This window comes from Acinonyx jubatus, chromosome C1, assembly GCF_027475565.1.
Source record: "Acinonyx jubatus isolate Ajub_Pintada_27869175 chromosome C1, VMU_Ajub_asm_v1.0, whole genome shotgun sequence".
NCBI lineage: Eukaryota > Metazoa > Chordata > Mammalia > Carnivora > Felidae > Acinonyx > Acinonyx jubatus.
The window spans coordinates 188,072,754-188,098,276 of NC_069381.1; the positions used below are offsets into that span (position 1 = coordinate 188,072,754).

The window sequence follows — 25,523 nt, forward strand, 5'->3', positions numbered from 1 at the left end:
TGCTGTTACTGGAGACACTTTTTTCACTTTCTGTTATATTATAAGCATTTCTCGTGCCATTAAATAATCTGCAAAAATTTGAATGTAATGTTTAATTCACTGATTGATTAATCATGCTATCATTGTTAGATGTTTAGGTTATCTTCATTATTTCCTATATGTAATGAGGTAATAATTATAGATAGATAGTCATATAGATAAATCTTTGCATTCTTAAATTATTTCTTTATCTTTATCATAAATCAATATAAAATATTATTTAATATAAGGCTATGAAAAAATTTTAATTGATACAAATTGCCTCTAGAAAAGCCGAGAAGTTTGTATTCTCCCCAGCAGCGTATTTATTAAAACATTTAACAAATGTTAATGGTCCGTTTTGTACAGGCTTTATACCAGACCGACTAAATCTCATTGTTTTCATTTTTCTTAGTTTTTACCGGTTTGATAGCTCATAGAAATTATTTTGTTTTCATTAAAATACAACTGAGATACAACATTTCATGTGTTTATTGGTCATGTAGATTTCTTCTTTTTTATGAATTTTCCTTTTTTTCTATTATAGTGTTTGCCTTTTTTGCTTTTAAATTGTAAATGTTCTTGATGTAGAGTATTATTAAGCCTCTACTATCAAATACCATTCAGAAAATTTTTCTAACTTTGTCAATAGGCTGTTAACTTTGTGATACTTCAGAGAAAAAGAAGCTTTAATTTTTGTGTCAACAAACCAGAGATTTTTGTTAGTTTTTTCAAAAGGCATTTAAACATCTATCAAGATGGTCATATGGTTTTTCTTCTTTTTCTATTAATGAGATGATTTATATTAATAGAGTTTCTAATATTGAATGGCCCTTGCAGTGATGAAAAAATAAATCTACACTCACATACCACAAGATGTCTGTTTTTTCTTTTAAGATAAAGCTGGACATGAGTTATAGGTATTCCATTTGTGATTTTGTGTCTGTATTTGTAAAGAAAAGTGATATCTAAGGGGTTTTCCCCCTAACGTTAGCAGTTTTACATAGAAGAGTTATATTACCTTTGTAACATGATTTGAGTAGTATTTCCTCTATTACTATATGTTACATCAATTTCTATAGTCTAGGAATTATCTCTTTGTCAAGATTTCAAATAAATCATCCATAAAACCATCTAGCCTCATGCTTTTTGTGGGTAATTCTTTGACACCTTTTTCAACTTTTCCCATAGATGGAGATCTGTGGAAAAGAAGATGTTTCCTCCTTTACTAAATTTGGAAATTTGCTATCTTTTTCCGTAACATTATTTACTTCATTGAAACTTTCAACCTTTTAGTATTTTTTTATATTTTTTGGCCACTTAATATATTTACTAATTCTGTTTTTGTGTTCTAATACATTTCTTTTTACCTCATGAACTTATTTTTTCTCTTCTTAAGAAGAGATAAAGCAAGCTTTTTGAATTATTAGCTTATTTATTTTAGTTACTTTTTATTCATGTTCAGTGACAATATAATTTAAGGCAATGAGTTTGTTTTTTTTTATTTTTATTTTTTAATGTTTAGTTTTGAGAGAGAGACAGACAGTGCAAGTGGGGGAGGGGCAGAGAGGGAGGGAGACACAGAATCTGAAGCAGGCCCCAGGCTCTGAGCTGTCAGCACAGAGCCTGACGCAGGGCTCGAACCCACAAACTGTGAGATCATGACCTGAGCCGAAGTCAGACCCTTAACTGACTGAGCCACCCAGGCACCCCTGTTTTTTAATTTATTTTGATGTACTTCCATAAATGTTAATATCTTAATGCTCTTCCTCTTATTTTTTTTCTAGGTAATTTGAAATTTAAGATTTTTTTCTTTGACCAAGAATGACTTATATAATCATTATTTTAATTTTTAAGGATTTAGGTTTTTTCCACCGAAGATTTTATAATGAATGTATAATTTTACTATTTTGTAATCAGGGATATTGAATTCTGCAACTTGGGGCATTTATTAAAAGTTGACATAGTATTTGTAACTTTGTCATTTAAAGATTTAGATGATTTAGGAGCACCTGGGTGGCTCAGGCTGTTGAACATCCAACTCTTGACTTTGGTTCAGGTCATGATCTCACCATCGTGAGATGAAGCCCCCTGTGGGGCCATGTACTGGGCATAGAGCCTGCTTGGGATTCATTCTCTCTCTCTCTCTCTCTCTCTCTCTCTCTCTCTCAAAATGAATGAATTAATGAACAAACGAATGAATGAATAAAGCTTTAAAGAGTTAAATTAATTAAATTTAAACTGATGATTTTCTAAAAATGCTTATTATTTAATAAATACTTATTGAGTGCCTATGACATTCCAAGCTCTGGCAAGCTGCTGAGGATGTAGCAGAGAGCAAAATGGGCAACAATCTCTGCCTTGTGATACTTTCATTCTAGTATATAACATACATGTGTCACTATATTTCCTTAAATATAAGTCAACATAATTGTTATACACACTATAAATATAATGACAGCTTTTCAGGAAAAGAACAAAAATAAAACACCACCACATTAAATGCAAGCTTTTAGGGGTGTCTGGGTGGCTCATTTGGTGAAATGGCCAACTCTTGATTTCAGATCAGTTCATGATCTCATGGTTGGTGCAATCAAGCCCTGCATCAGGCTCTGTGCTGACAGCGCAGAGCCTGCTTGGGATTCTCTCTCTCCCCCATCTCTCTGCCTCTCCCCTGCTTGCACGCTCATTCTCTCAAAATAAATAAATAAACATTTTTTAATGTAAACTTTTATATTAAGAGCCATCCCCATTCATTTCTCAAATGTTCAAGTGTGAGAAATGTGTGTCCTACCATTGGCATAATATAGTCAGATAACTTTATTATATTGTTTCTGATATTGTATGTCCTTATTTATCACTTTCTAGGTCTATCAAAGACAGATGAACCTGAGGTTAAAGTCCCCAAGTACCATTTTGTTTCTGAGGCATTGTGCGTCATTTTTTTTAGGTCTGTCTCTTGGAAAAGCTTGAAATGTGATGGTTGATTCATTCTGAGGTTTTTTTCTTCCAAAGAAATGTCTAGCTCATTTATATCTGTTAGTATAACTGTCATTCTTATTCCTTCTGTCATTTTGTTTTGGACTTTGGCGTTTGCACACCTTGTTCCGTTTCCTGTTTTGTACCCCATGTGCTGTATTTTCTTGGATTTTTTTTATTTAGTAGTTTCACTCATACTGACTTTATAAAAACATTCTTTATCCTGTCTTCTCTATCAACAGCATAAATGAAATCATCTCTGTTGAGTTCCTTCCATGTAAAAGGAACAAAGGGACATGACTATATGTTATCACAACTTTCCCCTCACACTTTTTAACATGTGCTATTTTAGACTGAGGCTTTAAAGAAGAGGGTATGTCTTCTCTTTTAATATTTTTTATGTGGCATGTTTGATATCATCCAGGGGTACGTTTCGTGTCTAATGCCAGCCCATTTGCTACAACATCCAGGATTGGGCTCTTTATCTTGATTCATCTCTCTGTTAACATGCTTACCCTTTTGAGTAATTTCACTTCAGGAAGGATATATAGTTAGTATATTTCTAAATCCTTGAAATCTGATAGTATCCTTTATGTATAAATCTCAACACTTACAACCATGCCTGGTGCTTTGAGGTATATAATAAATATTTGTTAAATGAATGACATACCTGCTTCCTACGGGATTTTTCCCTAGACATTCCATCGTCTTAAGGTTTTTAATATCAGGGAAGAAGAAATCCAAGGCTGACATGATTTTTCTTCTTTTTAAGTAACCTGTTTTCCCTATCTGAATCTTATGGGATTCTTTCTTTATTCATGATACTCAAAATTTTCACCCAAATTCTTCTAGCTGTTGGGCTCTTTTCATTCATTTTGCCAGGTTCTTCCTGAGCCCTCCTGTTAACAGTTCTGTGTTGACTTCTTGTCTGTTTCCTTAATTGAAAGCTAGATGTTGTTCCTTAAACAAGACACCTAACTTATCCTGACACCTAACTGTAAAGAAGTCCTCTCCTACCTCAATGGCGGGTCTGGCTGTCACACCTGGAATCACACCTCCTGTTAGAGGTTTGGCAGCTTGAAAACAGGAAAGGAACCAAAGTCCTGAGCAATGCCTGGAGGAGAACCTTGCGTCTGCTTAGTTTCTCAGATGGTTTCTCTGGAATCGTGGGCAAGGGATCAGCTTTCTGTGCCCTGATTTTTATTTGCCCCAGCCCTGTCATTGTGTATTACCTGTGGCTGTGTCTACCCTTCATCCTCATACTATTGCCCACAAATTAGGAGGGAACACTTTCTTTTAGATTTGTTTCCCATGTGACAGCCACCTTGAGAACCTTTTGCTCTCCAGGTAGACAGTATGGAAAGTCTGCCACTCCACAAACAAGAAAATGCCCACGTTAGTTTCCTCATCAGCCGCATAACCTTTCGTCCAGCCTCACCTCAGGCAGAACAGTTTCAGCCTTCTCTGCCAGCTCCCCAGGAAGATCTGTTATGTTCTGGTACCATGGCCCCCTTGCGGTTTGGTCTGTGGCACCATTTCTAGCAACACTCCTGCATACTGAGCACTGGTGCAAGTTTCACCCACTGGCCATTTCTGCCGAATCTGGGAGATCAGTGGTAAATTGCCTGCACTCACACTGTCCCTGAGTCCAGAATTCAATACTCATTATAATGTTTAAACCTCCTTTAAGAAGGAATTTCTTAATGGTGAATCATAGCAAGCTCCAGGACGGTTTTACTGCATCACAAAGGCCATTTTCCTAGCTGCTGCCTATTCTTATTCACACACAGTAAAACAATGCCTATCTAGTGATATGGCTGGAAAATATTATGGCTTTTCCCCCCTCTTACACCAACTCCTAGCTTTTCTGTAAATGGTCCTGCAGAAGCGAGACATGGTGTAAAACTTCCAAATTGGTTTCCTGACCATTTCAAGGAGGCTGCAAAATGTAGTAAGAAAGCTGGCTTCCTAGTTGCCCATCAGTGTAACTTCAGTAGGGCTGAGCTGAAAGGGCCCCAGAAATTCAGAGGGTTGAGTTGTTTTGTTGGTTTTCTTGTTTACATTAAAGATGTAAAAACTAATTAGAATGTCATGTGAGGGGTTATGTATATGTAGTTACCTATGAATATATAAAAATCTTATTTTCTCTGCCAAGCTGCATGGTTATAGTTATTTAGAATGAAAAGTGAAGTTCCTGCCACAGACATAGATACACTGGTTGCATGACTTTATTAATTCCTATACCGAGGTCTTCAGTGTGGATGATAATCTAATAACAGAATCATATTTATAATATAGTAGAAAATTCTCACAATGGGTTTACAACGGTATGCATGAGACCGCAGCATTATTGAATGCTTGTTCTTTCTCACATCAAACTGATATTCACTGTCCCTTTTGGTGACAACTTAATCTGAATGAGAATTTCAAAAAGGGCCTGACTGACTCCCTGGCCCCCTTCCCTTCCCAGACTCTCCCCTCCCCCTCCTTGACTGCCTCCCTCCAACCTTTACCCCTGCAAATACGATTACTTGGGTTCCTATAGGTTTATGATCTGTGCCCAGTCCTGGGAAAGTATAGGAAAATCTGTGTGATCCTTTTTCAAAAGTGTTCTTCGAATCAAGCCAGCCCTACTCTGATCTTTATGACCTCCTGTTTCTCAGGGTCTGGGACTTCACCTCCTCCTGAGTATCAGATTTCCATTGAGGCTGATACCTCCGGAACCCCTAGAACCTTAGCGATACAGTTCCTATTGGCATTCCCTGACCTGGATTGGTCACCCATTTCAGTTTCACCCCAAATCCTATCAATTTGCCATCTTATCATGGACAATCTTGAACACAGATTCTGTTTCAGTTTGGTCTCATCTCTCCTTTCCTCTCAGAGCCATTGTTTTTTTTTTTTTTTAATCTCTGCCCCACTGTGTTTCCTAGCTACGCCTGAGTGCTGGTTGTAGGCTCATGGGCATGTGCTTCTACACCCTTATGCAACTCTCACGGTCTGTCCCATTCAAACACTATCCTTGTATCTGGCAGTGACACAATCTTGATTTCAAAGCTAGAAGTGGTAGTGGATACACACTTCTTTCCGATATTGCAAGGTGGAGTTCTAGAAAAAGTACTTGATTTTTTGGCCTCCTTTCCTTAACTGTTGGTAAGTGTGTGTGCCCAGACATGTGCCAGTCAGAAAGCCTGTAGAATCCTACAGGCTTCTCTACCTTAAGAGTGATTCTCCAATTTGATAGCAAGCTCAACTCTGATGTCAACCTGCTCGTCTCTGGGTTACAGCGCTTACTGCCTAGTCATATTTCCATTGTCAACTAGGAAACAAGCTGGACAGATGCCACATCCCATGTGACTACCTTTTTAATTCTGGGAGGAAAATAAATGTAAGATACTCAGTTAATCGACATGGAAAAGTTTTCAACTTACAAGAACACCACTGAACTTCTGCTTATTGCTTTATCGTTAATGATCATCGTATTTTTGTCTAGCTTAAAATTCCTGAGGTATGCAATACCCAAAGTGCAACTTTGCTGCCTTTATTTGCTACTGTTTGGAAATAGCATCTGGGCATGGTGTGGACTGAGGGAGACGAATCTTCATCCATAATATGTAGTGATTGAAAAATAATCATACGTGTTCCTGGAACTCATATGTCCACATCTCTTTCCAGGTAAATTCTGGTCAGGGACACAAGTGGCCACTGATACTCCCATTTAGCTTTCAATATGAAAGATCTGCAGCTTTAAATAAAACAGCACAAGTGTAGAACCATCATCAGACATGCAAGTGTAACTGTAATGAAAGTTACCTTGAACAAATCAGTTCCCAGGATGGCATTCATTTCTTATTGATAAATATGCTTAATACAATGAAGTGCAGCTTCTAGAAAGATAATGGAGCAGATAATTAAAACAATCTACTTGGAAACATAAACACACACATACACTCATATGCACACACTGCAAGGAGACAAGGAACACGGTTAGCACAAATCCTGTCAGTACATCCTACCGTCTTTCTCTACAAGACTCTCTAGGAGCGCCTGGGTGGCGCAGTCGGTTAAGCGTCCGACTTCAGCCAGGTCACAATCTTGCACTCCGTGAGTTCGAGCCCTGCGTCAAGCTCTGGGCTGATGGCTTGGAGCCTGGAGCCTGTTTCTGATTCTGTGTCTCCCTCTCTCTCTGCCCCTCCCCCGTTCATGCTCTGTCTCTCTCTGTCCCAAAAATAAATAAAAAACGTTGAAAAAAAAAATTTGTAAAAAAAGACTCTCTGGCCTCTGACAGGAAAAAGATAGAAAGACATTTTGACTACAGTAAAGCACTACAGTAAAGCTTTTGATTCTGTAGTATGTGAACAAAATCAGTGAAGGAGAAAGAGCCAAACTTTTACTTATTTCATACAGGTGGATAATGGTTCAGGGATGCTGGTAAAACCAGTCGTTAATGGTTCAGCTTCTGTTGACTCCAGCATACCACATAGTCTTCTCTGCCATGATAACTGACCAGGGAAGTTAAAGATAGGGCTACTCAGGTCTCTTCTGCCATATAAAAACCTTATGGAGGTCAGCCCTTAGACCTCACCTGCCTCTCCTTCAATGTGGAAGGGTGCACGAAAGACATACCCTTTTCACAGTCTATTTCAGCGTCCACTTTTACCTCCTTCTTCTAGCATCCCATAATGCTGTTCCTGTAGAGGGGGTATACCTGATAAAGGCTTATTGAATTCTGCGCCATTTTCCCCAGGTCTCTCTCAGGAAAAGGAGGAGGATCGAGATACTTCCTCCGCAAGCATCTTAGAATAACAAAGAAGTTTCCATGGATATGCCGTCTAGTTCCCTTCACTGTAAAGCATGGGCTTCATCTCACTGCCTTTTGCAAGTAGCCATTGACTGCATGATGCAGTCAGAGCTGGGTTGTTTGCTTTTGAAGAGGAATTCCTCATGGTCCACAGGACACAGAGATTCTTACTTGGTCAGAGTCCCTCATTAACAGCCAGCTATAATCACCAACGAGCGGTCTACACGAGTGAGCTAGAAGATGGCTTACATAAGTAGTCCCATTAGCCTGCAGGATGATGCCATATGTTAGTAGTATATGCCCACATTTTGTATGTCTACACTGCCACAATAATCTCCTTTGCAAAGTCTTTCCCAGCTGCTCCAGCCACATCACCCTTCTTCTGTCAGTGCTTCTCTACTACCTCTTGCTTCTACCAGGAAGTAAAACTTAATCACATCCTACCTGGTGTAGGATCACACAAATTAGTTGAGAGCTTGTGCATGTGTTAGCCCTACATTGTACCCATCCTGAGGGCTTTGCTGCCCTGAGACAAATGCTTGCCAAATTGAATTCTTGATGGCTCAAATGGGTAAAATGAGGCAGCGTAGTCTCATAATCTCTAAAGCTGTCACACCTTTTCATCGCTGTGTTCTCATCTCCAGTGTCTTCTCTCTGTGTCAGAGATGACACAAACGTAAATATTCAACAAATGAACATAATGAGGAATGCCAGCTTGTGGGTCACTGCCGCGTTTTCCTTTGCGATAAAAGTTAATTTGGTTAGTGTCTTTTACAATGTTCCAAGTACCTACCTGACGTGCAGGCAATTACACCTATAGGGTGAGCACCTCATTCAAGTCTTTTTATAGATTAAATCAATGTATGTTCATGGATTTTGAAATAATAGATCTGGATATGGTGGCATGACCCCACTTGAGTGTTAAAAAAAAATTAACTTCTAACATATTTTACTGCAAATGTTACCTTTGTAAGTGGATGACCTGAAAAGAAAGTGTTTCCATAGTAACCTAAGGGAACACATAACCTGTTTGTGATAACTTCTGCATGAAGAGAGCCAGGCATGGATTGGGGATATGCTTTGATGTCTGCTAGAAAAAAAAAAAATCTCTGACAGCATTGTGTGAGTGAATGGTTGGAAGATTTCACTTTATTTGTAGTTAATTTAGAAAATAAACTTTCATAATGAACTGCTGAAATACACACTTGAAACAATCAGATGATCCATCAGGATATTTTTTTAAATGTAATTTGTCACAAGTGACAACCGAGGCATCAGTTTAAGAGAAATAGATTAGGGATGAGTTCTTCCTATAGGTCTTTCCCATTTTGTGCATTTCTTTTTATCTCTACTCTGTGTTCTTCTCAAGGAATCACCGAGGTCTTTCAAAGCTCTTAGATTTCTTTTTTTTTTCTTTTTCTCCTTTTTTTTTTTTTTAACTCAGAACATGTCATGTAGAAGTTGCCCTTCTGGAATTGAGAGTCTATACTGTACGGATATCACCAAAAAAGGAATAGATTGATTAGCCTTCACTTTCTCTACTGATGTGGCTATTTGAGTTGGTGGCTTTTTAGAGGTACCATTAGCGAGAAATGAGTTTGACATCCACAAGCCCTATATGGTTACTTTCCCCCTCTTCTTACAGATGTAGCATCTAGTAAAAGAAAAGCTTGTCTACGGGAGTTTTTTTTTTTCTTTCCTTTTTATTATTATTTTTTTCTTTAGGGTCATTAGCGTAGGGAACAGATGCATACAGTTTTAAGGAGTATTTCTTTGAAGCACCATTTGAGGCTCAGCCCACTGACAGGTCTGTGCCCATGGGCTCTGGTGTGGACTCAGGGCAGGGGCGCTGGCTCCAATTACCCATCTGGTATCCATCTGGTAGCACGAATGAAAGATAATACCAGATCACGGAGAGGCTACACCAACTGCCAACTTGGTATCAGCAGGCAAAGAAGGTGCCACCCAACAGCGCTGTGAAGAATAAGAAACGCTGTCCGTAGGGTATGCACATTTCCAGCGCGAGATGCAAAAGAATGGCATGCAAGAACATATGGGAAGAAATTGCTGCACACATCTAGCCTTACAGCTGCAACTTGTTAAATATTAAACCCAGTTCTCTGCCGCACCGAAGTTGCTAGTGGAGTTTGGGAGAAAAGATATTATCCTAATACGTTCGAGACTTGTATCTTGCTACTTACACCCACCCACAACAGGGTTAACGGGATTTGAGGACTTTTGGCTGGGGAGTAGCTACCAGCATCATAAGGGCATCGATTTACTTTACATGTAATGCCGCTCTGTAGTAGGTTGTTCAGTTGTAGTAAAATAAGGATTTCGTGGTTGCTGTAGTTGAGAGGTTGTATCAGCTTATTACTTCCTCCTTTTTTTTACTTCCCCCCTTTCTGTTTTGTCTGCTTCCTTGCAGAATGCAGAGTGCTCTGGTTAGTGCAATGGCTAAGACTGAGACTCTGTTAATATATCCGCTGGGGATTTGCCATCTTCATACAGCATCCCTCTCCTCTGAGGAGCTCCAAATGCAAGCACCGGTTCAAACTGGCAAGGGCATGCTTGCTTATGAGGCTGCCCATCTGTGGGAGCCTTTTCCATTTATTTCCTCCTCTTGCTCAGCAGTCTGGTCCCTGGCCTGTCTCTGCATTCATGAATGCTGGAAACGACCAAATAAAGTGAGATATTAGAGTGAGAATTTAGCAGCATTGTGATCACCTAAACAACAATACGCTCTCACGGGGTCTTTTCCATGCATTAAATGAGCTGTCCTCATAGTAACGTCTCGTTGATGTACATATGGTACTTTATATACTGCCATGCATTTTGAAAGACATTATCCTCCTCGCATTCATTACATCTAAGCAGTTCAATGAAGACAGGAACCCATTTTTACAGAAGAGAAAACTGAGGCTCAGAAAACGTGCATGATTGCTGACAATCACATCATTAGCTTTGAGCCCAGATCATGTGACACCCCCCCCCCTTGGAAAGTCTTCCACCAGATTTAGGTAATGGGTTTTTTTTTTTGTCTGTATGTATGTTTCTGTTTTAATCTCTGAACTTCTCTTTCCTTCTCACAAAGGGAAACATTTAACTGCTTAAGCATTATTGCAGTTTCCCAAAGAATGAGAGCTAGAGTCACGGTAAATATTCATGGTGGACAAGAACTCCCTGCCCTGTAGGTGGCTACAGGGCTGGAAGCTAAGATGACTTCCTTTTTTGCATAATCACCAACAGAATGTCTCACATAGTTCCACCGAGAGACAAAGCAAAGAAAAATATCTTCCCAGTTGGCCACACAGAGATCCATGCTGGATGAAGTGGGGAAGAAAAAAAGGCTGTAATTCAGAGGCATGAGTCACCTGGAGAAGACCTGTTGTAAAGTAATTATATTGCACAGGATCCCGAACGAAGTGCCAGGAGGGAGGTGGGTGAGGGATGAGATGTCGAAGTAGAAGGTTATGACCCAACGGTGAGATTTCAGTATTGATGTTGACTATGACCTGCATAAAAGAATTTATGGGAAAGCCAAAATGAACTTCAACCTGATCCCATGTGTAAGATTGCATAAACTGCAAATTCAGTGCAAGAAGATACGATATTCTAAATTCCCTTGCTTTTCTTTTTCCAACTTATGGGACTTGAGTTCTTTTGCCATAATTTATACTAATTAGTCTTTCCACTTAAATCAAAAGGAACTGCAAATGTAGCCGTCCCCTGTCTGCTCCTCATTAGAGACAATTAGGAATTAGAAGAACAAAAACACGTCATAGAAAAGATAAGAAAAGCCACCCAGAGAGAGAAACGTGAAGCAGGAAATGATCTTATTGAACCAGACAAAGAGAAACTGATAGCCTTCAAGATCCATCCCTTGTCCAACTGAGGTCTGACCAGGGTCTGAAGTAACACCGCCTGGCCATGCCAACCTCCCCTGCGGTATCCTCATCTGCGTTTTTCATATCTCCTGTCATATTGCATTTATTAAGAAATGTTCTCGCTCTCTAAATCCAATTCATTAGTTTCCCTCCATGGATAAGAGGTATGGCATTACTGATGAGAGAAAAATAAGTCCTAAGCTAATCAGCCTTGGTAAATTCCAGTCTTGCACAATATTATCATAGAAGCTTTCTCCCAGAATTCAAACAGGGTACAAAGACACAGAGAGGGACCAGCCGGGTGTGAGATGTCCTAACACCACTCTTGGAGCCCTGCTGGTTATATCACTTTATCCTTTCCCAAAGGGGGAAGGAGGAGATCAGGGAGCATTTAATTGCCTTATAAACTGATTGACAAATCGGTGATCTGATGCATATGGATGATCTTTTTAGTGAAATGGCTCAGAAGCTGCTAACAGAGATCATCAGGAGCCATGATTTGCACACCCTCCACGGGGTTATTACGGAGAAGCGGAAGGATGGGTTGATTATTATCTTTCCTTCTTTCTGTTTTTTTTTTCTTGAATGTTTTCTTCACCTCCAGGGAAATGCATTCTAGCAGCGTGAGCACCACTATTAATCAACACTTGTAGCAATAATCAGTGAGTGAAAAATGGTGACCAGAATCTGTGAATGCACTGACATAACTGTCTTCTGAGTTTTCCTTTGTGATCATGCCTTGGCATTCGAACATGGATAATTTATACAAAATTAATGTTGGCACCTTCTGAGGTGCAAAGATTTATAGAAGCAGTGCTTACTTCTTCATCCATTAAAAAAGAAAGAGAAATCGTTTCTGGTCATGATGAATAATATTTTAGAGCCTTTAAAAATATACTCGCGATCTTCATGTTTCTTTGTGTTGTGTTCAGCCAGCCTTCACTTTGGAGCATGGGTGTTATGAGAGGCGAAGCTGTTGTAAGTTCTTGCTTCCGGTTTTCCCAGAACTTTCCCCAGGAGGGGGTGTGAAAAATAATCAAGAATTCAAAAATACCTCAGGTCCCAACATCCTTCTGAGAGCTGTCTGGTGCTGTTGGAAATGCAGGGGGGTGGGGAAAGGCTGAGTTACTCTCCACACCTGGGAGAGGAGCTGTGGAAATAAAGTGACTTGGGGCCGGTGAGGACACTATGCACGAGGGAGGCCATTTTAAAATATGGTTGCCACTTTCACTCGACCAAGCAGCCTTTCAATTCTTACCATCCCCTGATCAGTAAGATAAATCCTGGCGTGTCAACACTTTGAGAATTTCTCTGAAATTTCACTGACTTGGAATGGGCTTGCCTGGAGCCCAAAGAAGGTCACAAAGCCGCAGGACTACGTCTTAAAGAGTGATTGATAGACCAGGACTCATAGGAGCATATGACACCAGCCCCTTGTCTGAGGATCGCTCCTGTCATTAAAATCAATGCAACTTAATTAAAGCAAATTACAGATAGATATGTCTATAAATAAGATATTAAAGTGTGCTGCTGAATATGATAATTGCTGCATATTTAGCAATCAGTGTGTGTGTTCTGCTTTTGCCAGGAGGAATTCCTTTCAGTGGAATCAATGGAGCTTTATTAAAAACCATCCAAATTAGAGGGAGAAACGATGAGTGTTATAATAACACAAAATCACTGTTTCAACTTTCACTGCAAAGAAAGGAAAGCAAAATATGTCCATCCCTCTTTTTTCATGCAAGGAAAATATTAGACATATTCTCTTTAAGATGTGGATATTTTGAATTTATACATTTTAATTTTTGTATTCTCTTCTCCCAAAGGAAGGCGGAGGGAAAGTAACAATCATAAATAAAACAATTCGGCAGTGAGACTGAAGTGTGAGGAACACGCCAGTGCCTGGATATACTGTTTTATTCTTTGATGACAGAAGACAAATAAATGAAGGCATACTCTAAACAGAGCTTTAAGTGGCTTATTTTATTCTCCTGGTCACGAGATCCTTGTGCGTGAAATTTTTCATAGGTTAATTTGAAGTAATAAATGTTGGAAATAAACACCCATTTTCATCACCTTCCTTCCTTCTCTCACTGCTTTACCCCTGTCACCTTTTATCACATATAAGAATTAAGCTTATGGCCGAGAGACTTCTTTTTTCAGGTTAATTTTAAAATAAACATTTTAAAAAAATCATTCATCACCTAATTTAAAAGTCAATACCAAAATGTAACAGTTAACTAAATCACTCCCACGTGACTAGAATCATTCTCGAATTTAAGAAAATAAATACTAAAATTACAAGAAGACAAAGATTTCAATGAAGAATGTTCTAAGAGATGAAAAAAAGGAAGCACTGGACAACCAGCCACTTCTAACAAACATTTAAAAGGCATTTAATTTTTTTTCTAGTTTTTATTTAAATTCTAGTTTATTAACATAGTGCAATATTAGTTTCAGGTGTAGAATTTAGTGATTCATCACTTACCTGTAACACCCAGTGCTCACCACATCAAGTGCCCTCCTTAATGCCCATCACCCCTACCTACCTCCCTTCCAGCAACCTTCAGGCTGTTCCCTGTAGTTAAGAGTCTGTTTTCTGGTTTTCCTCTTTTTTTTCCCCCCCTATGTTCATCTGTTTTGTTTCTTAAATTTCACATATAAGTGAAGTCATATGGCATTTGTCTTTCTCTGACTGACTTATTTCGCTTAGCATAGTATACTCTAGTTCCATCCACATTGTTGCAAATGGCAAGATTTCATTCTTTCTATGGCTGAGTAATATTCCATTGTGTGTGTGCGCGTGTGTGTGTGCGTGTGTGTGTGTGTGTGTGTGTGTGTGTATCACATCTTCTTTATTCATTCAACCATTGATGGACATTTGGACTCTTTCCATAATTTGGCTATTGTTGACAATGCTGCTGTAAACATAAAAAAAATAAAATAAAAGGCATTTAAGAAGACTTATTACATTGGGCCACTCTGTGCATTTATTACTTGTCTCTGGAAAGAGAAGACAGAAAGAAAAAATGGGTAAAAAAGGAAAGTAACAAAAGAAGAAATGAATGTTTAGAAATGCGATTTTTAACTATTTCACTTAAGCAAATGTTGATTTATTGAATGTCTTCCAAGCACTGGTGTAGGCGATGAGGAGTGTAAAAAAGTTCCTGTGCTCATGAAACTTATGTTTTTGAGGAGAGACAGACAATAAATAAGTGAAGAGTAAATATCAGGCCATGATCATTTCCTCGAAGAAATATAAAGCTGTGCTAAGGGGCTAGAACATGTCGCTGGGCCAAATGTGCTGTTATATATGGTGGTTGAGGAGAGCTTCTCTGCAGAGGAGTCATTTAAGCAGAGACACAAACGTAGTGAGGAACAAAAGCATGTGGATATTGGGAGCATGTTCCAGGGAAGTGTGAGAAGGAAGGCCGTGAGCAGCGTGCTGGGCAAGTTAGAGGGGCAGTGAGGAAGGAGTGTGGCTAAAGCAATAAGAGTAAGTCAGACCAGGAGGGAACAAACCAGAGAGGTGACTAGTTCAAAACTGTATACATCTTTTGGAGCAAACTTGTTAAGTCCACTACTTAACCATCCTCCCCGATGGTTGTTATTTCTAATTTTCTAAGATGTATATACAATGCATAATACTCTTGCTTAGGAAAGAGTAGAAAGGGTTGGCAATGGGTATAGTTTGCTTTGTTCTTTTTAAGGCCCGACTGAGGCAAACAATTTTCAGGAGAGATGACCTATGATTTCATTCCAGACTATCTATGCCAGAGGCCATTCTACAGACAAATTGGTTCCTAATTATGACACATGGGTTTGCCACTCCATGGAGGGTGTGTGCCGGTGAGAATGGAGCTCTGCCATGTGTATTTCCTGTCTCCAGGCCCAATATGCAGACACATCACCCCCACAATCAAATGTGCTGTGCTTCCTTCTGAGGTTACCATAGGCGCTACCGATGACTGCAGCCACCTCCAAATTCTGCAGGTGATGGATAAAGGAAATAGTCACAGCCACTGAGCATGTACATCACGGGTATCTAATCCCTGCCTTTTCCTTAACACGTGCTCCATCCTTGTGTAACTGTCCTGCAGAGCGGTTCCCTATCCACAGGTAGAGAAAGGAGCAGAGTCATGGTCCTGAGACTCGTAACTGGGAAGTCTTACTGCCTACAGATGTTATGGGAAAATTCGAAACTAACCTATCCTTTGAACCACACTGAAATACCACCTCACACAGGTCAGAGTGGCTAAAAGTAACAACTAGGGGAACAACAGATGCTGGCGAGGCTGTGGAGAAACGGGAACCCTCTTGCACTGTTGGTGGGAAAGCAAACGGGTGTAGCTGCTCTGGAAAACAGTGTGGAGGTTCCTCAAAAAATTAAAAATAGAACTATCCTACAACCCAGCAATAGCACTACTAGGAATTTATCCAAAGGATATAGGAGTACTGATTCATAGGGGCACATGTACCCCAAAGTTTATAGCAGCACTTTCAACAATAGCCAAATTATGGAAAGAGCCTAAATGTCCATCAGCTGATGGATGGATAAAGAAGATATGGTTTATATATACAATGGAATACTACTTGGCAATGAGAAAGCATGAAATCATGCCATTTGCAGCAACATGCATGGACCTGGAGGGTATTATGCTGAGTGAACTAAGTCAGACAGAGAAAGATATATGTTTTCACTCATATGTGAAACTTGAGAAACTTAACAGAAGACCATGGGGGAAGGGAAGGGGAAAAAAATAGTTCAAACAGAGAGGGAGGGAGGCGAATCATAAGAGACACTTAAATACAGAGACCAAACTGAGGGTTTATGGGGGAGGGGGTGGAGAGGGGAAAATGGGTGATGGGCATTGAGGAGCGCACTTGTTGGGATGAGCACTGGGTGTTGTATGTAAGCGATGAATCACAGGGATCTACCCCCAAAACCAAGAGCACACTGTATACACTGTGTGTTAGCCAACTTGACAATAAATTATATTTTTTAAAAAAAAGATCCTTTGAGATATGCACTAACAGTAGTTTGCAACTCTGTTATTGGATACACAAAGGATGGCCAGTGTGGTTCATTGTAACTTGTGAGTATTCTGTTCAAACTGAATACTAGCATTCTGGTCATACAATAATACTTCCACTGGGATATGTGTAGCATAAAGAGAAATACATTTGCTTTAGAAGTCTCTGAAAATACTGATATAGGACCTAATTTAATGGGCCTCTTTAATTCATAGTTATTTAAAAGAAAAAGAGATTGAAGACAGTATCCAGTGAAAGGTTTCCCACCCCTAGAGATAGGTGAGTTCACTCCACCATCCCTCTAATTTCCTCTTTTGTACAAGGTAGTTCTGCCCACACTGCTGCTCTGTTGTAACTCCTCAAGCAACAGTCAAGCTCCCATGTTTTAAGGATCCCTGATTTCCATGACTCATAGAAATCAGCCATTAGAAACACATTACAGTGTTGGGTCATTTATCCCTGGGGCCTTTGCCATTGTAAACATGCCCGATGACACTATATTGTGTTCAACCACAAGGGTAGGTTGAGAAGCGATCAGGTGAGTGTAATAAAAACCTGGCTGCAAGCCTTACAAAAATTGGAGTGGACCTAAAAAACTTTAATAGGATTGTTCTCTTTCTTGTAGTTTCTTGCAGTTTGATTTTCATGACTATCTGGGCAATTGGGGACTTTTAGAGGTATTTACTACGGACAGGTACTGAATTCTCATTGAGTGAGAATGGCAAGGTAGAACAAGTGTGGCGCCTGTTAACTGAGTTCTGCGCCATTGAAAATGTTGCATGCTGAACTGAATTTTAATTTTTAAAGAAAATGACTTGGTTAACTTTCAAACCACATGCTCCCATGTTTCCAGGAATGGCGTGAAAAGTGTTTCATGTCTATTCTTTCCAAAGCATTGAGTTCTCATGCTCCCATTTACATTTTGCTGCTCTTTGAGTTATGGTGTCTGGTCTCTGTTCCTAAGGGCAGGTGAGTTTACTCATTCTTTGTTTGGATGAGTTGCTCCCAGTGGATGACCCTCAAATTGAAAATGATGTTTCCCCTGTGAACTCCCCAAGTTTAAATTCAGTGTTCCTCATACATTCAGTAACTCATTTGTGGATTGCTAGCATAATTTATTTAGTTTTGCTATCTGCAAAGTAAAAGTGAGTTTCTTATAGCCCTTGGGGAAGATGCTCAAAGAGACGCAGTCCCTAGACTATGTTGGACCAGTTGACGGAATCAGGAGATGAAAATCTACTTCCTTCCAAGTGACTTGGATTAGTACTGGTGTTATTTTCCATACCAAAGTCCAATTATATGATGGAGGATTTTTAGTAATTGGGCCCTTTGGATTTTAAATCCTCTCAGGTCAGTGCCCCTGAGGATAGCCTTCAGTAGGAAGGACTCTGGGGCTTAGCACAGAAGGCAAATCTGATTTATAGATGGACATGGCATTATGTCTGTCACAAACACATTATGAATGGGCGTTATACATTTTCTAATGTACGGATCAACCCCGCCCCCTTGGGAAATTATCCATCATCCTAATGGATTACACCGTAGTAAGTTCCTTGTAAAATTCATCCTAAATTTTCACTTTCTTAATTTCATTACATTGATAAGCAGAGATCCCTGTTTATCCTTTGTCTACATCTGAGGATGTTAGAAGAATTAGACTAAAGTTTATAAATCACCTCACAGCTCCCCAAATGAGCCCATGGAAATGGTAAAAAGCAGTCATCGATAATAAATAGGTGCTGATTTCTGCTCAACATTCATACTGTAGTGGGGCACAATGAATACTCCCTCAAATAAGTAGATATTTTTCTTTTTAAATATGGGAGGTCGCCTAAATGGCACTCAACTAGCATTTCTATTGCTTAGCTGCCAAAGTTGGGACTTTGTTTCTTTGCCTAGAAAGAATCATAGTGGGTGTTGGTTTCTGTTTTGTTTCTTTTTCTTTCTCCTGTCTGCTGACCTCCTGCTACATGATGCTTCCCTTCAGACTCTGAATCTTTGCTTCTCCGGAAGAAATGCATCTGGGGTCTCCCACCACAGCGTGGCTCTAAATCTGGGATTGCACTCATTTAGGAAAAGTCATCAAAAGACTGGGGTAGGACTTCTCACAGAGTGGCTGAGGTCAGCAGGTGAAAGCAGACTCACTTCCTACCTGTGCACAGAGCCCCTTCTGCCCTGGGAGGGGACCCAGCTGTTATTCTCTCCCTACTCAGTCAATCAGAGTCACACACGAGGTCCCTGGTATTTATGTGTGATTGCGAACAGTTTATTAATGTTGTGAGAAAATGCACACTTCACATCTGTACTGCTGAATGGCTGAATCGCAATGAAGATTGTGTCTTGACCGCCCTCCATGCTGTAGAATTAATGTTCTCCATGAATCGGAGCGCTATATTGAGTTGTGAATAGCCTCTTGAGGTAGGCCAGCTAGGTTAATTCAAGTTTGTTTTCTTTGGGTACTTCAGGATTATGTGTCTCTCTGCTCGACTATGTTCCATCTCACCTTCAAGATGATTTTTTTCATTTAAATGATTCGCTCTTTTAATCATTCAGCATTTATTGAGCATGAGATATGTGCTGGACAGCAAGTGTTAATACATATTATTATACAAGATCATTATAAGATAACACTCCAATTATTTGAAGGCTATACTTTAGGCTCTCAGAAAATAGGAAGTGAGAGTTCTGGAGAGTTTCCCAGGGTGGTGATGGGAAGGGCAAAGGAAGGGCTGAGCCAGGGTAAGAAAGTGTGCAAGTGCATGGGGGTCAGGGAAGGACCAGTGGTTGGGAAGGTGCCTACAGGGCACGCAGGGTGAAAGAAAATGGGGATGCAAAGATGAGGAGAAGAAGAATGGCAATGATGATGACGACAGTAAACTGTGGATTTGGATGACATGTTTGGTAATTTAAACTTTATTCTAGTCATTGAGTAGTTTCTATGAACAACATTAAGAAGACTGTGTACGTATGTGTATGTGTCTGCATAAATCCATATTTATATACATACATCACACATATATATGCATACATACACACAGAGACATATGCATATATCTATCATCTGATAAATATGTCACATCATTCCATCCACTCATCCTGTGTATAAAAAGCTCAGAAAATAGAGTCTTATGAGAGAAAGTAAGAATTCTCTTTCTCTCTCCCTCTCTTTTTCTCTCTTCTCTCTCTTCGTCTCTCTCCCTCCCCAACCCCCTTCTTTTTCTCTTTCTTCACTCTCTCTCCCAGGACTGTTTTTGGAATAGTATCACTGAAGAAGCTTCCATGGGCTTAGCCAGGGCTGGTCAGAGTTTCATAGAAATAAAAGCTAAAGGTCAGGGAAAAAATTCTCTCCAGGTGTTTTCCTTACCAAAAGAAAGATCTGATTCAGATGTAACTCCAGCAACATTAGCAACAACTAAGATTTATTGAACATATAAGGACACTGTGTATGTATGATACCTACTGGGTAATTTGCATGCATCGTGCCATTTAATCCTCACAACAACCATTAGTAGGTACTATTATTAACCACATCAGTCTTGATAAATGAGGCTAATGAGGTGGCGCAAGGTTACGCTGTGGGTAGGTGATGAGATTCAAGCACAGCCAGTCTGGTTTGGAGTAGGTGCTCGCCCTGTGCGCTGGCCAGAGACCACGCCTCTCGGTGTCCAACTAGAAACTCCTCCCACAAGTCAGTTTCCAGTTAGAACGGAGGGACCTGGGACCCGGCGCGCCGTCTTAACAAGGAATGTACAACACCTGCCCTTTTCCTGGTCAGGGTAGTGGCACAGATAAGTCAGATGTATGAGAACAGACTTGGATCGTTGCAAAATCCTTTATGAATATAGTATGTGATGACATATAGTTCCTCCTATGTGTATGTAAGATCTAGACAGCACCTTTCTTTTTAAAGATTTTTTTTTAACGTTTATTTATGTTTTGAGACAGAGAGAGACAGAGCATGAATGGGGGAGGGTCAGAGAGAGAGGGAGACACAGAGTCCGAAGCAGGCTCCAGGCTCTGAGCTGTCAGCACAGAGCTCGACGCGGGGCTGGAACTCACGACGTACGAGATCATGACCTGAGCCGAAGTCGGACGCTCAACCGACTGAGCCACCCAGGCGCCCCTAGACAGCACCTTTTAGAGACAGGACAGATAGTCTGAAAATTGGTATTGACCCCTTAGGGGTCAGCCTCTAGAGTAAGCGTGTGCACACCCTGCCAGGCGCATGGATGCGTGCCCATGCGTCCAGGCCCCCAAGCCAGCCCTTGCTCCCGGCCCTGTCCTCCCCTACGTCCCCACCAGATTTTTCACCAAGTGGAAGCACAGCTGTTACAATTGATGACCAGCTGTTTGGGATTTTAACAACGGCTATTAAAACCCGTGCACCAGCACTGTTTCTGTACTATCTCCTCAGTAACGTAGGTACCCGGCTCGCAAGCTTTGATCGAGATCACTGAACACGGTCTCCAAAAATGAACGCACCCTCTCCCCCAGGCCGCTGCACAGAGCAAGTGCTTCCTGCTCAAGTGGCGTCATGAGATCTCCGTTGGGTGGACTTCACAGAGAAGGCCGAAGGGAGGTTAGATGTGACTCAGGTGAAGTGTTTTCAAAGCTTCTCAGGCAGAGAAGAGGGAGGCTTTGATGTAGACTCCCTATTTGCAAAGCTGCTCATGAACAGAGGGGAGACTCTCGGCACCGGTCTCCTTGTATCCAAACTTTCCTCATTGAAATACCAATATTCAGCTTAGAGGGTAATTCCGGGAGAGGGTTTTTAGAAGCCGAGCTAACCACTGCCCGCTGCCCCTCCCTGGAATGGGACTGCCGCTGTGCCGTTTCGCCACGCCCCTTTCTTGGCTCATAGAAGAAATGAGCTGATTGTTGTTGTTGCTCTTTGTATATTTGCGTCATTTTATTTTTTTTAAATTTTTTTAAATGTTTATTCTTGAGAGGGAGAGAGCGTGCGCGACAGAGCATGAGCAGAGGAGGGACAAAGAGAGAGGGAGACACAGAATATGAAGCAGGTTCCAGCTTTGAGCTGTCAACACAGGGCCCCACGCGGGGCTCGAACCCATGAACTGCGACATCATGACCTGAGCCGAAGTCGGATGCTTAACCGACTGAGCCACCCAGGTGCCCCTATATTTGCATCATTTTATAGCCTGAGCAGAGTTCTTGATTTTGCAACATCACAATAAAAAACAGTGTGAATTGGCGGGTTTAGGGGTATGATTTGCAGCTGGTCTACCACTTCCGCTACTGGAAGCTTCAGCTAAAAGTATTATACAATTATCATATTTTACAGGACTCGAGCTGATATTTGCGTCTGCTCATCTTTGGTTGTGGCTTTGTAAAAAATACTCTCTTTTAACATTTTTTTTTTTTTTTTGGTAGATGGATTGCCCAATATACTCACTTTATACACTTTTCTCTTCATGGTATAAATTCATATAGTTCAGTGCTATTGAAATCCAAACACCAAGGTCTAATTGACATAATAACACGATGAGCTATTTGGACAGTTTTTAGAGATTGAAAACAATGACGAAGCAAATGCAACCCAGGGTTATAGTAATATCTCTAACCATCCCCTTTTCACTCATTGCCATTATTTTGATTAAAAGGTCTACAGAAGCCACGGTGGTTGTTCAGGATGCAAAAATTATTGCAGAAACTTCCTCTATTAATGGAAATTATTAGAGGATGGGAACGGTACTCGAACAGCAAGAATGACATTAATTATGCGAAAAGCAATCATATTTGGCAGTTGGCAAGCACACATTATTCTTCAGCACTCTTCCACGGGTTTGTGTCCAGCCAGCATTAGAAACCTAAAAGCTTTTTATTTGGCAAAGTTTTCACAGCACTTGGACTTACAGCTTCTAGATAAAAGATAATTTGGAAGTAAATGTCGTTGGTGAAATTGAAGAATTCAGTAATGAGCGCTGTGTAGATGAATTGATGCCCAATTAAACGATTATATCAAATCCAACTCTCAATGTTGACTTTAAAAAAAATCATATTTTAAAGACTTTGAAAGCAATATGCTATATATATATACATCTAATCAGAGGAGCAAAGTTGTATTACCAGCCTGGAAAGGAATGGAGCGTTCTGAATGATCCAATAGTTTGATTAATGGAGACATACTTAGGACAGGAATTACCTGTATGCTATGAATTAGAAGAGATTGCAATAATGTAGCTTATTTTCACTCCATAGTTCCCTTTCTCTTGTGCAACATTTCTCTGTTTCTGAGGGTTTTTATTTCTCTTTCTCTACACCCCTTTTTCAAGGCTCCCTTCTTCTCTGTTTTCCACCATTTTGATGTTCTCACCACCTTCTACAGAATGTTTTTCTTATCCACTCCTACTTTCACCTTTTCTTGTCCCTTCGCAGCAGTAAATACGACCATTCAGAGCAACATCTGTTGCTTTGCTTTATGCATTCACATAATAAGCATTTATTGAGCACTTGACATGTGCAGGGCACTGACCTAACCACAGGAAGAGTTACCAAAACTTCCAGGAGTGAGCATTTGGGCACAGGCCCAAAAGCGTATGTTCAGCATCCATAAAATACCCACGAGGCTCAAGTCATTGAACATCCAGGGAGGGATGATGTTGCTACAGGTTACTGGAAAGTTAGGTTGCTACAGGTTACTGAAACTTTTATCTGCTAGTTAATAGAAAATCATTAAATGGGCGTGGGGGGTTGCTTTGGTTTTTCAAACCAAGTTTTGACACAAGAACATCAATTTTCAGAATGTCATTCATTTAATTCTTTTTTTCTCCTCCTCTTGTCGTCATTCATCTTCCTAGAACTTGAACTCGGCCTGCCAATACAATAGTCCGTTGCAAAATAACTTGGTTAATATAAATTTAAAGCTGTTGGGTGTGTGATTTCAGCATTGACAGTGGCATGGGTCTGGTTACTTTGTAATTCCAGTAGGTGGTTCCACATTGAAGAAGCTATTCAGGTCAACAGTAGCTATGCCCAGGGGACCCAGTAATCTATGCTACCATGTAAGGTTCTTCTACTCTACTATTATTTTCAGCTTATAGGAATCTTCCCCCACTCTAAACAATTATATAATTAAGGTTCCTAATGGTTTTGATTTATACACCAGATCCAAGTTTAAATCTAAATTGTTAGGATGTAAGTTTTAAAAATTATTTTTAAGGGAAAGGGAAAACTCAGAACTATGTAAACAAAAGAGCTTGAGAATGGCAGTCTTAATAAGACTTAACAATAGGACAGATGTCGTAAAACTTCCTTTAAAAGATTTTGGGGATCTGTGTTGTGCTGCTTAACAGGTCACGTTCAAAGAGATAGCTAGCCATTGTGTTAGCTGATTCTTTCTGTTAAGTGCCACTGAGTAGATGTGTGACACTTCTGCTTTATTGACTTGGTAAATATTAATGAACAAGGTGATAAGCCAGGCCTTGAGAATGTAATGGCTCAGAGAACAGATATTGTCCTAACTCCGATGAAGTTCGCCTTGTGTAAACCAAATTAGTACACTGACACCATGCATGAGTATTGGAAGAAAAAAAAAAACTGTACGTTATGTAGACTATTATTGTTTCTAAAACAGTATTTTACCAAAAATGACTTTTGGTGTACCAAACGTTAACATACAGGCACCCATCAATGCCTCCAGCTATATGAAATAACTATCGCCCGGTAATTGGAATTCAGTGAGATTGCGATGACCATGAGCCCATGCAAAATGCCTGAAGATGGTCATCATTTCACATACCCCATTCCACTGCCACCATAAGCTCATGTGAATTTCAAGACTTATATCTCCGTTCTTTGTTTAGGAAATAGAGCAGCAGCAACTAGAATGATCACTGTCAACATACAAGGTGACATTGGGGGTGAGACTGAGTTCAGATGTTGGCCTTGCCAAAGGTATGAACCTTTGGCATGTTGCTTTAATGTTCTCCAAACTCTAGTTTCCTCGTGTGTAAGTGAGGCAGAGATGGAAATAATAGCACTGATTATAGCTCATGATACTGACTGCGCAGTATTGCAGAAAGTCATTTCTTTCTACTCATTTATTTCTAGTAATGGGAGTAACTGGAAGCTGGCCACCGAAAAGCTTGAAATTTTACATATGTTTATGCTGTTTAGTCTGTATAAATGCTAGTGTATTTTAAGTATACTAGGGAGCTGTAGTCAATGAATATCCTTTATAAGGCTTATTAGTTGAAAGAGATAGTATGAACTCATAAGAAATAATGTGAACAAACTTACATCATTTTAAGATTTGGCATATTTTGAGGGTCAACTTTTATCTTTTAGAATGAGTAAAGAACACTGACTGTCACAGAGTATAATAAAAATAAAACTGCAGAGGCATCATTAACTCACATATTACATCCAAGAAGCAATTCAAAACCAAATTCGATAGATACTGGACACCAGCATCTGGTGATTAATGTAACTAACTGAGACTCCACTAAATTCCGGCTTCCTCCGTTCCCAGAAAATATAGGACAGGTAAACGGCTTTATTAGGGAATGCTTTTCCTGATACCTTTCCGTCCTTTTCATCAGAAACTGTCTTCTCTCAAGTGAAAGTTTAGATTTCAGCCAGTGTTGCAATATCTCCATTTGTAGGTAGACAGATGGGGAAAGGAAATGAGATGGTATCTGGCTCTTTAATTAAAGATGTAGAGCCAGAGTTTGCTCTTCACGCTCACTGGCAAGACACATATGCACATGTGCACACACATGCACACACAGACACATACAAAGTGCATCTGATGGATGAAGCCAAATTTGTGAAATTGTATCCAT

General features: G+C 40.0%; 1 protein-coding gene across 8 annotated transcripts in view; it reads left to right on the plus strand.

The window, feature by feature from the left end:
* The window catches only part of PARD3B (par-3 family cell polarity regulator beta), a 997,127-nt gene that overhangs the window by 908,545 nt on the left and 63,059 nt on the right, over positions 1 to 25,523 (plus strand). Inside the window, exon 22 of one of the 8 annotated variants that reach the window (XM_053215670.1) lies at positions 13,512 to 16,437. The exons of the other annotated variants lie outside the window; for them this stretch is intronic. Coding sequence (XP_053071645.1) covers positions 13,512 to 13,559 — 48 coding nt within the window. The 3' untranslated portion in view covers positions 13,560 to 16,437. Of the gene's footprint in view, positions 1 to 13,511; positions 16,438 to 25,523 lie in introns of those variants that run through there. 8 annotated transcript variants of the gene reach the window in all.